General features: G+C 47.6%; 2 protein-coding genes across 4 annotated transcripts in view; one reads left to right on the top strand and one right to left on the bottom strand.

Annotated features, from left to right (window-relative positions):
- Window positions 1-7: 7 nt before the first annotated feature.
- CCDC25 (coiled-coil domain containing 25) lies at window positions 8-9,946 on the top strand. Of its 3 annotated transcripts, none has more exons than XM_026845439.1 (7): window positions 8-60; window positions 2,842-2,889; window positions 3,663-3,702; window positions 6,245-6,296; window positions 7,691-7,766; window positions 8,307-8,410; window positions 9,541-9,939. In XM_026845439.1, exons 1-7 carry the CDS (start codon window positions 36-38, stop codon window positions 9,745-9,747), a joined length of 552 nt encoding a protein of 183 aa, XP_026701240.1. In that variant the 5' UTR covers window positions 8-35; the 3' UTR covers window positions 9,748-9,939. The 3 variants fall into 3 exon arrangements, with proteins under 3 accessions (XP_026701240.1, XP_026701243.1, XP_026701241.1); XM_026845442.1 differs by having other exon boundaries at window positions 9,524-9,680; XM_026845440.1 differs by lacking the exon at window positions 2,842-2,889 and having other exon boundaries at window positions 9-60; window positions 9,541-9,946.
- Window positions 9,947-10,175: 229 nt separating this feature from the next.
- SCARA3 (scavenger receptor class A member 3) overlaps window positions 10,176-11,320 on the bottom strand; it is a 9,381-nt gene continuing 8,236 nt past the window's right edge. Inside the window, exon 5 of the mRNA XM_026846343.1 lies at window positions 10,176-10,309. Within this exon, the coding sequence (XP_026702144.1) occupies window positions 10,176-10,309 (134 nt within the window). The remainder of the gene's footprint in view (window positions 10,310-11,320) is intronic.

The following is an 11,320-nucleotide window of genomic DNA, read 5'->3' on the forward strand; positions in this document are numbered from 1 at the left end:
AGGCCCCGGGCCGGGGGGGAGGAGCCGCCGCCGCCATGGTGTTTTACTTCACCTCTAACGGTGAGCGAGCGAGCGAGTGCGGGGAGAGCCGTCAGAGGCCTGTAGCGCCCGCGCGGGGCCCTGGGACGGGTCCCGCCGCTGTGAGGGGAGCGCTGGGCCGCACCCCCCTGCCCCGTTCCTCAGTGAGGGGAACCGTCCGGTAACGGCACCTCCTCCTGCCCCGAGCATTCCCGTTAGTCCTGTCGGTGCCGTTTTGCGAGCCCTTGGGCTGGGCTGAGTGTAAAGGACCCGGTTTGGGCCGAAATCGGGTACAGCTTAAAGGCATTTCAGGAGCTACGGGGCTCCCTGGGCTGAGCCTCTGAGCAGTGGTTGTTCACGGCCTTGAATGAATAGCAGTACCGGGGGGCGACTTCTGAAAAGCTTTCTCCAGTGTACCGTTGTCAGGGGTTTGAGGGAAGGCGTAATGCCTGAATTGTCTCGATATTTTGCCTTTAATATAGCTATCTCTTTTTCATTTGCACATATGGAAAGGTTGGCCACTTCTGAAGTGGTTTGATGCAATGTGGGCTGATGATACAGAGGGTAGTTTAGGAATATTCCTTTTGAGGCTTGCTCCCAGTCGTTTCACCAAGTTAGAACCTGCTTGAGAAAGTTCCTGTATGGTTTTTACCCCTTACCCACTGGATCCACGAACTAGTATTTTATAGCATCGTTTTCCTCAGTTCTAGAGATGACATTTCTAAATTAGAAGGATTTAAGCTGCTTGATTTTCCTTGAACAAGGCAAGATTTAACAGTCTTCTGACTGTTTCTTAATTTGTTCTTGGGGTTTGTTTAAAAGCTTTTTTCCTTCTATTGCGGAAAGTCAGGCCCTTTCCACACCCGGTTAGCAGATGGCTGCGTTGATCGTTTAGTCTGATACTCGGAAACATTCTCTGCTGATCAGCAGGCTGCTCCTGAGAAGTTGAGAGACTTTCCTGGACGTGGGCCTTTCTGTGGGGAGAAAAGTGCCGGGCACACATGTAGGATAACTCGGGGAGGAGTCCTAGGAGCAAGCAAGCTGCAGTTAACTCTGCCAGTGACACGAACAATCTCCTTTGTTTTGAAATTACAGTTCTGCAGAGGGTTTCTGACACATTATAACCAGTTTTGCTGCCAGAGAGATGTCTGTAACGGGGAGACTTGCAGTTTGCCTAAAACGTGTTGCGCTGTTACTGGTGTGTGTTAAATCGAATGGGTTGGAAGTAATCTGCTTGGTTGTGTTAGTGTTGCCCTACTCTGTTGGCAAGATGGGCTTCGTTTTCACAGAATCCTCACTAATGCAACTTTATTTTTGAGAATTTAATTTTACTATTATGGGTAGTGCTTGTAGTCACAACGACCTCACATTCTCTGGACTGTCCTTTTTTCCCCGGGGTGGATTTTTTTCCAGTCTTTAACTCCCACAGGCATATAATCCTTTCATATTTTTGAATTTCTATTTCTTATTACCTCATAACTAAATAGAAAAGTGTTATCTGCACTCTGTGCTGGTGATGTTGCATTTCTAATAAAAATGCCCTCAGAAAGGGCCGGGTCAGTAAGCAGTTTGAGATCCAAGTCATTTCACTGCCCGAGTTATAGCCCGTAAGTGTACCTACCGTATTAGTGACTTTGAAAATAGGAGGTTAGACACCATCTCTTCAAAAAACGCTTTTTTTGAGGCAAATTTGGTCACTTGCATTTCGTCTGTTTGCTCTTAGTCTTTCATTTGTGTGCCACCAGGGAGTGACTTTAGAAATCAGGCTGTGAATTCTGTTTGTTCTGCAACAGTATAGGAAAAATGCAAATCTGTGTTCCTGCAGCAGGTTGTTTCAGCTACTGGCGTCAAGCTGTCTGCTGAAAACTTACTCTCACTAATTCTTCACATCCTGGGGCCCTGTAGATCCCGGTGCAGAACAGCTAAATTTCAGCGCAGCGCTGACGCTTGTAGCCACGGCTACAGCATTTGCACACAAGGTAATTGTTAAAAACTAGACGCTAGAAAGGTGATAAACTGATAGATAGTGTTGCTGTGATAGTTGGGATTTCCCTGCTACTGTGTAAACATGTGAGAAATTTTTTTTTTTAATTTTTTTTTTTTTTTTAGCAAGCTGTTTTTCTGCAACAGGACTTCCCTGACTCTAGCACCCTCTTCCTGCTCTGAGATGCTGAAGTGACACTTATTTGCTTTCCCAGATTTGGCAGCGTCTTTACTGCCTAAAGAAGAGAACGACATTGTTTGAAGTGTCCCAAAAGGGCCCAGATGAGACAAAGGAGTTTATGGAACTTTGGTCTTTTCGTTGTCTCGCAAATTTTAATCCTTCCAGGCTACCTGGGGCAGGGTCACACTGGGCTGCTGGTACTTTGGGGAGGTGAGGCCCAGGTGGATGAGCTGTTTTACTCAAGGCCACACAGAGAGTTGATCCCAGACTGTAAATACAACCTCAGCCTTTCTGGCTCACAGACATGTGCTTAATTGAACAGATTATACAATTACATAGGTACAGTCTGAACCCCCTGGGTGTTGAGGGTGTTTTGCATAGAAAGCTGTTCCTTGCTGGATAATCTTCCATGGGGAGCAGTGGAAATGCCACTTTCCAAACTCTGTTGAAGTACTGGGGACAAAATCTGAAGGAAATACCAAAATAAACCCCCAAAAATACAAAAAAACAAACTTCCTTTGGCCCCCTGGAGGGAAGCGGGATGGATGGATGAAGCAGTTTTCTTTCTGATTTCTGTGTCCTAAAACTGGTGTGTTTGTCCTTCCTTGCACAGTTTGTCCAACCCCCTTTTGATTTGTTTTCCTCTTTCTATCCCTCAGTTGTTCCTTCCGTTTACACCATTTACATGGGAAAAGATAAGTATGAAAGTAAGTACATTCATGTAACGATGCCTTATGGCTTGGATTTCCATTTGTGGGGATTTAAGGTCATTATGAAAGGATGTTTTTGTGTGTCTTAATTCAATATATGGTTTGAAAACTTGTCCACCCTTGCAAGTGATTCTTACTTACCCCTCTGAAATCCGCTGGGTTACTTTTAGTTAGGATAAATAAATTTTGTAAATCCTCTAGGCAGAGTAACTGCCTTCAAATACAAGTGTAAACTAAATTAACTGGGGGAAAAAAAAATCTTGTCTAGAGAAAAATACTGCTTTTCAGGTTATGTTTGATAACTTTTTGCAAACCAACCTTCTGTTTCCCTCCTCAATCTGTATTTTCTGTAGTTTTCCCCTCTCCAGTGAGGTTTTATACTCGGGAGGTTTCCCGTGCCTGTCCTTTCCCTCATGGTCATGGTTCTGCTGTGCCTCCTGTTTTCACAGCAGTAGCTGATATGTCTTGCTCCAGGAAAAAAGTGTTAGTGTGGCTGTTTTGAAGGTTTGCACTGAAAGTCTTCCCCCCCACCCCCATTAGACAGGTATTTGAACAAACATCTTTTCACTTTAAAATGTCAAAATTCTGTGGTGGAAGGTGTCCTGGGCCATACCTGGAGCAGGCAGGTGCAGCGTTAAAGCCTTTTTCTGTTCCTGCACCATCACCACGCAGGGACTGACCAACAGTGGATGATTCTCACTCGACAGATAGTTGGATTTGTTGTTGATCAGCTCCTGGGTTTTGCTCACTGATGCTTTTTATTCCTACAGATGAAGACCTAATAAAGTATGGCTGGCCTGAAGATATCTGGTAGGTGCTGAAACAAATTGCCTTTCTTTATGCAACTGAGTGGAGTGATCCTAACAACCCTCTCACTTCCACAGGCACTGCAGAATCACCTTTTTTTTTTTTTTTTTTTTTTTTTTTTTTTTTTTTTTTTTTTTTTTTTTTTTTTTTTTTTTTTAAGGCCATTTAGCAGTTTAAATGCAATCCCAGGGTGGAGGTGGACTGCAGCAGTTGGGACCCCGCTGATTCTGAGTTCATTCCTCTGCATCTCCCCCTTGACACCCCCACCCCCCACACACTTTGTTCATCATAAGAGCTGGCCCCTTTGTGAAACTTTTTGGGGTTTATCTGTGCACGGAGATGCTGGAGTAGCAATAACTCCCCACTCAGATGTTTGTGTTTCAGAATAAAAGTGTTGCTCTTGCTCTCACTGCGTTTGGGAAATGAGAAGAGTTAAATGAGAAGAGCAGCCAGGAGAGTTCCCACTCCTTTTAGCAGCAATTTGTGGCATCTTTGCCTGGATTAGTCCATAATCTTTCCAGACTGATAAAATTTTGGGGATTTTTATGCAGGAGTTTGCTTGCTTTTGGGCACTATTGTACAGTTGCTGCCCTTTCCTTCACTGGAAGTTTCTAACAAGAATCACCATGTGGATTTTGCTCCTTCTCCCTCTTTGCCAGGATGAGCTGAGGTATCTCAGTAGACCTGGAGGTCGAATAGGTAATAGCTAACACGCTCCATAGAGGATGTTTTGTCCACGGTCAGCTAACTGGCAAAGGAGTATTCTTTTTCCTTTCTAGCAGAAGAGATTGTATTTCAGCTGAATAACACTTTGCTCTAGCAATATCATGTTCATTTTCTGTCTCATGTTTGTCCTATTACTACAGAATTTAAGGTATGTCTATACTGTTAGTTAAGAGTGACCTTGAGATTCATCCTCAAATTGCCTGAACCATGGAAGTCATCTTTCCCCATCTCTTTCATATCTTGTGACTTTTTTTCATGTCCTGGTGCCCTCTCAACAAAATATCAAGATCCTCTTGTGGAATTGTTCCCCTTCTGGGAACTGTTCTTCTAATGGTGTCTGACACCTTTCAGACTCACTCCTATTTAAGAGGGGTCTAGTGGAATGGGGGTAGGAGCCTCAGGAGGTACAAATTCTTGTGTTGGTGCTGGAGTGTTTTCTGTCTTGCAGCAGGAAGGAAAAAGTCCTGATATGTTAAAAAGAAAATGGTGTTAAGAAAAGTTGGGAGGTTGTCCCGACCCGATATCGGGGAGGGTTCTTAAACGATCCCAAGAGCGAGATTAAGACACAAACGAGGTCAGATGCTCTACAACCTTGTGAACTTTATTTGGCATACAACTGGTAATAGCGATAGGACAGAGAGGAAAAGGAAGGAAAAGTCAGAATCCCTGAGCAAGAAAAACAGCAGAGACGCAGCAAGGCTAGTTACCACCACCACGAATCCAGTGATGCACCGTTGGCTCGGTCCTGGTGCAGGTGAAGGTGCTCCAAGCTCTCAAAGTGATGACAAGGCTGAGAGGGAGAGAGAGGAATATGAAGTCCTTGTATTGTCCCAGATTTCTCCAAAAAGCCCGCCCGTTTCCACAAGGTTCATTATCTCATGGCCCTCCATGCGCACATGCCCCGGTGTTCATGGTGGTCATGCCAGCCTGCACGTCTTCTTTGCCCTGATTTAACTTCGGGCAGATGTTGTGGTTTTGTCTCGGACAATTCCTCTTCTGAGCGTACTCCTCCATGTCCACGGGACACTGAGGCCAGGAAGTGGTGGTGGCGTGACAGCAATGCTTGAGACATACAGTCTGACACAGAAGTGACACAAAATCAGCTCCTCACCTCTGCCCTTGGAAGTGTGCAGGGTTGGAGTGAGTGTTGGGTCAGGACAGAGGCTTCAAAAAGAGGTGATTGTGGTAAAAACACGAGTTAAGTTAGAAAAGATCTGGAGAAGGGCAGCTGGAGCCCTCAAGGAGATGAACAGTCTGATGGGGAGAGGGCTGGGGGGGTTCCTGAGGCTTGTGAAATCTGGGAGGCAGTGAATGACGTGGAGGTTCACCTTCTGGTACCCACTGAAACCACTAAACCCTGTGCACTTCCCAGGCAGCATCACTTGTTCCTGCTGGTGGGGGCAGCTCCGTGGCCCCTCAGGGAGAAATTTTGAGGGTTTTTTGCTCTGTGATGTTGAGACCAGTTGTGTAAGTGATGTAGCAGTGCCTGCTGCAGAGTTTGAGTGCTGTTTCTCTTAAGAATAAATAGACCCAAACACCACATGCCTAGGTTTGTCCTGTGAGTGTCACCTGCATGTATTATAGTATTAAAAAGAAAAAAGGTCCTTATTTTTTCAGTCTCCCGTTGAGAGGACTGTTGTATCCTTCAAGAAACACTCTGACTCCCTTGCCTGCTTTTAAACATGTGTATCATGAATGTTTCTATACTTTTGTTGTCCTGTTTTGTCACTTGTTAGGAAGTAAATCTTTCAGGACAACACATCCACCAGCTCTTATCCTCTGTTTTTTTTTTTTTTTTTTTTTTAAAAAAATCCTGAAGGTTTCACGTGGATAAACTCTCTTCTGCGCACGTGTACCTCCGGTTACACAAGGTAATCCTGCGACAGGTATATTTTAAAACATTATAAGGCTGTGACAGGTACATTTTAAAGCATTAAAACCTGTGTAAGAACTGCCTGTGCCTGTTCTGCAGCGATTCGAACGCATGAACCCGTCTTTGCTTGTGTGAACCGTTTAAGTGTTCAGGGAACCACCAGTGTGGGGAGATTTGAATTTACAACCTCTGTTGCCAAATAATGTGAGGAGGAGCAGGAAGTTTAATGTGGCCCAACAGAACAGTTGATGTCTGGCTCAACACCCGGCGTGTGTATAAACCATCACAGGAGCACAGAATCCTTCAGGCTGGAAAAACCCCTCGGGATCATCGAGTCCAACCCTCAGCCCGACTCTACAAAGCTCTCCCCTACCCCACATCCCCCACAGCTCATCCCAACGGCCCTGAAACCCCCCCAGGGATGGGGACTCCCCCCTCCCTGGGCAGCCTGTTCCACTCTCGCACCACTCTTGCTGGGAAACATTTTCTCCTCCTGCCCAGCCTGACCCTCCCCTGGGGCAGTTTCCAGCCATTCCCACTTGTCCTGTCCCTGATCCCCTGGGAGCAGAGCCCAGCCCCAGCCTCTCTGCAATGTCCTGTCAGGAGCTGCAGAGAGGGATGAGGGCTCCCCTCAGCCTCCTCCTCCTCACACTGCACACTCCCAGCTCCTTCCCTGGCTCCTCACAGCATTGATTCTCCAGCCCTTCCCCAGCCTCGTTGCCCTCCTCTGCCCTCGCTCCAGCCCCTCCAGATCTCTCTGGGATTGAGGTGTCCAGACCTGGACACAACCCTCCAGGTGTGGCCTCACCAGTGCTGAGCACAGGGGACTGTCACCTCCCTGCTCCTGCTGCTCACACTAGTTCTAATCCAAGCCAGGAGGCTGTTGGCTTTCTTGCCCACCCGGGCACACTGCTGGCTCCTGTCCAGCTGCTGGTCAGTGAGAACCCCCAGACCCTTCTCTCCCAGACAGCTCCAGCCACCCCTCCCCGAGCCTGTAGCCATTCAGGGGGCGGTTGTGGCCCAAGGGCAGGACCTGGCACTTGCCCTGGTTGAATCCCATCCCGTTAACGTTGCCCACTGATCCAGTCTATCCAGGTCTCTCTGCAGAGCCTCCCTGTCCTCATGCAGATCGACCCTCCCGCTTCACTTGGTGCCATCTGTGAACTCACTGATGATGCAAAACAGGGAGAATACCTCTGAGAAAAGCAAATCACTTGCAGCACTTTGAGCTTCTTACATATGCCACAGAAGGCTCCAATGTTATCAGCTGTGGAGCACAGAGGTGCTGCCTGTGTTTGCAGAGCATCGTGCCCTGCTTCCTCACTGTCGTGTGCCCACAGGTCCCTGCAGCCCCCCACCACAAGCCACTGACACTGCCTTGCTCTGTCACAGGGACAGACGGTGGATGACATTCCCAAAGAAGTTTTGATAGACTGCGCCCATCTCGTGAAGGCGAATAGCATTCAAGGTAACACCTGGTGCCCGGGATTTCACTGTGACACGTTTGTGGCGAGTGTTTTCAGTCCACGTGTGGGGTTTTTTTTGGAGCAGACGTTTGCTGCTGCGGTGCCTGTGGGTCTCAGGGGAAGCAGCTGTCGCTTGCAGCTGCTGGGGCCACCTGGTACAAATCTGTAAGGATGAATTTTAAAGCTCTGAAATTCCTGTTTGTGCCTCCATCTTGCTGTCTGAGCCAAGGAGGCCTTGCAGTCTCTTCTCTACCACCACCTTGGGGCCCCCTTCCATAGAAATTGCTCTTCTGGCAAAGACAGTCTCCATCTGGAGTTCGTTAATGCTGCTGCAGCGCTCGTGTTACTGCAGAAAACGATGTCGTGGGGTTCTTCCGTTTCACTGTAACGCTGGAAGGGCTTCTCCGTTTTCTTCTTTCTTGCCTAGCTAGTAATGTTTGCAACAAGAGCAACTGCCAACGTTTCCATGTGCGCGGGAGACTTGAAGACCTCTTTTAGCAGGGAGAGAATTGAAACGTTGCCCTTTTCCCCTGCCTTCCTAGGTTGCAAGATGAACAATGTCAACGTGGTGTACACGCCGTGGACTAACCTGAAGAAAACTGCAGACATGGACGTGGGGCAGATTGGCTTTCACAGGCAGAAGGATGTAAGTGTTTGCTGCAAGCCAGCAACGCTGACCTGCGGGCTGACTGTAACGTTTCTGGGTTAGGAACTGGCAAACAGCGTTTGCCCTAAAACCAGGGAATCATCTGCTCTTGAAGCATAAGAGAGATTCTGGGAGCGTGTTTGGATTTACCTGAACATCCCCTGAGAATCTGTGGTTCAGTGTCAGCCTGTAGCAGAGCGTAGCCTGTCCCAGAGTGTGTTTCCAAACTGCAGCACGCTGTAGCTGACGAGTCTTTGCTGATCCCCCCTGGTATCATGTGTTAATCTGTGCTGTTTGTATTTATCCTCCACTGAAATCATCTCTTGCTGCGGCTGAAGAGCATGCATAGGAGCAGTTGCTTTGGATCAGCTTATAGTTAAGTTAGTAGTGTCCTATCTGTAAGGGCTCAGGGCTTGAACTTGCTGGGCAAAGGAGGGCTGGGTGGGTCCTGGGAGTGTCTTTCACTGGGTTTGCTCCGCTGCCTCTGCTCTGAGAGCTGTCACACCCCAGTGCTGCCTCTGAATTTGTTAAACCTGTTAAACAATTTGTTAAACAAGGCAGAGATTTTTAGCTGTAGTGTAGGGTCAAGCCAGCATACTAAGCTATTCTAAAGCCTGACCTAGTGTCTGCAGACAGTGTTATTCTTAAACTATAGTTACATACGGCTGCTGGGAGAGAAGGTTCTCTAGAGGTGCAGCTGTTTGACTAAAGGAGGTCCGTAGCAGGGCAAGAAATGCTGAAAACCCTGCAGTCAACAAGCAGCATGTGAACTTCTGTCCCCAAAACAGTCTGCAGAGACCTTCTGCCACCTCTTCAGGAACTGGCAGGGACCGGTTCTCGTGTCTTGGCTTCTTTGATGAGGCATGTGCCAAGAAATGAAATTAGTAATGCTTAGGTACTTAGCAATGCTTACGCTTATTAGCTATGTGCTTCTGAGTGGTGGGAGTGGGCCTCTTCTTTGCTGTTACACAACCTGCTGTAAAGGCCTCGGTGGCAGAGATTTCCCTTAGCATCTGTTTCTGTGGGATTCGGCCATGCATAAAGTGGAAATAGGGTGTTTTCTTTCTGTTGAGAAAGTGCCAGAATAAAAGTATTTTTTTATAAGGATCACAGTTTTTTGCACTCCAAAGGTCAAAATGCTGACGGTGGAAAAGAAGGTGAATGAGATCCTGAACCGACTAGAGAAGACAAAAGTGGAGCGATTCCCAGACCTGGCTGCGGAGAAGGAAGCTCGGGACAGAGAGGAGAGAAATGAGAAAAAAGCCCAGATCCAGGAGATGAAACGGAAGGAAAAGGAAGAGATGAAGAAGAAGAAAGAGCTGGAAGAACTTCGGTAAGTAATAAATTGTAGTGCCAGCTTCCGACTCTGCAGTTGTCATCGGCGCTGGGAGGGAGTCGTGGGTCAGCAGTTTCTGCCCGGCGTTACTCAGTGCTCAGCTGACCTGCTCTGGCACAGACCTCTGCACGGCCCAGTGATTGCCTTTGTCTTTAGAATAAATGCGTTTTCCCCCCTTTTCTCCTAAAATAAACCTGGATGTTAAACCATTGTTAAAATAAAGGACTGTGTCTTTTCAAACCTGTCCCTAAGTTGGGTGAAACTGGGCAAGCCCCTTGGTTCTGTGTCACTGGGACAGGCTCAGGAAGCACTTTTGCCTTTTCTAGAGCTTTTTCAGGTTCCTCTTGCATCGCTGATGTTAACTAAACCCCCTGAATCCTCAGTCACACCCTCCTTTAAGCTCAGGCTGAGGGATGGTGGTTTGAAATGTCACGTTGACCTTTCTGTCCGTGCTGCAGCACGTGTGAGCTGATTCCTTAGTACCAACAGCCCCGTACAGCGCTGGAAGTATCTGCTGGCTGGCCCCAAAAGCTCGTTCTTAATCTTTAGTAAGGTATGTTTATCTGTAAATGACAGTGAAACCAGAATTTGAAAAAACTCCACGGTTTCCTGAGTGATTCAACGCATGGAGAGCACAGAAAGGAGAGATTGGAGAAGCAAATGAAGCTGAGAAGTCAGCAGCAGGCGTGTCTGTGCTGCAGAGAAAGGGGCCTTCCTGCTTATTTAACCTTGCCCCAGAGCTGCCTCTTGGCTGTCCCCCAAAGTAAAGGATTTTCTACCTCCTGGGATGATCCAGCTGGTAGTTCCAGGTCAAAAATGCGGAGGAGCCTGCATAGTGCTTGGGCTTTGTCTGGTTGTTTTAATCAGGCAATGAGTATAAGATAAGCCAATGCTTATCCAGCCTGCTCAGAAAGGAAAAAAAAATGTGGTTTTTCTGGTGCTGGGTCCTGTTCTATCAAAACAGCTGTCTGTTGGTGGGGTTTGAAAACCTATCATGCAAGATAATGTCATTTTCCTTCCAGGAGCTACTCGTCGTTAATGAAGGCTGAGAACATGTCTTCCAATCAGGTAAGATTGCCCACAGAAACCTTTCAGGGGCGGCTGAAATTCAAAGCCGGGCTGTGATAGTGCAGCTCCCGCCTTGTAGTCTGGTTTGGGGGACTCCAGCATGACAGAGCACATCTCCATCACCCCTTCCCAGGGAAGGACATTCCCATTTTCCTCCGCTTTCTGAGAGGGCCCTGTTGCTTGTGTGTCAGCCAGGAGGAGCCTGTGATGCTGGAAATGTGTGTCAGGTCCTCCCAGTTCCCACCCAAGTGAAAGAAAAAGTAGAGCTTGTAGTAGGGCACCAGATTTAGCTCTTCTGGTGAGTAGTTTGGGCATAACCTGACTCATGAGCAGAGGTGGGGGTTCAGAAGATGTCCTGGTGTTCCTTCTTGGTGGGACCTTGGGCAAACGGCTCCTGGAGCTCTTCTGAGCAACCCTCAGTTTAAAATCCACCTTTTGTATCCTAGTCTCTGACTGAGTGGCCAATGGCATTCTGGCTTGTGTCAGCCCTGGCGTGGCCAGCAGGG

This window comes from Athene cunicularia, assembly GCF_003259725.1.
Source record: "Athene cunicularia isolate RWA chromosome 3 unlocalized genomic scaffold, athCun1 chr3_part1, whole genome shotgun sequence".
NCBI classification, from domain to species: domain Eukaryota; kingdom Metazoa; phylum Chordata; class Aves; order Strigiformes; family Strigidae; genus Athene; species Athene cunicularia.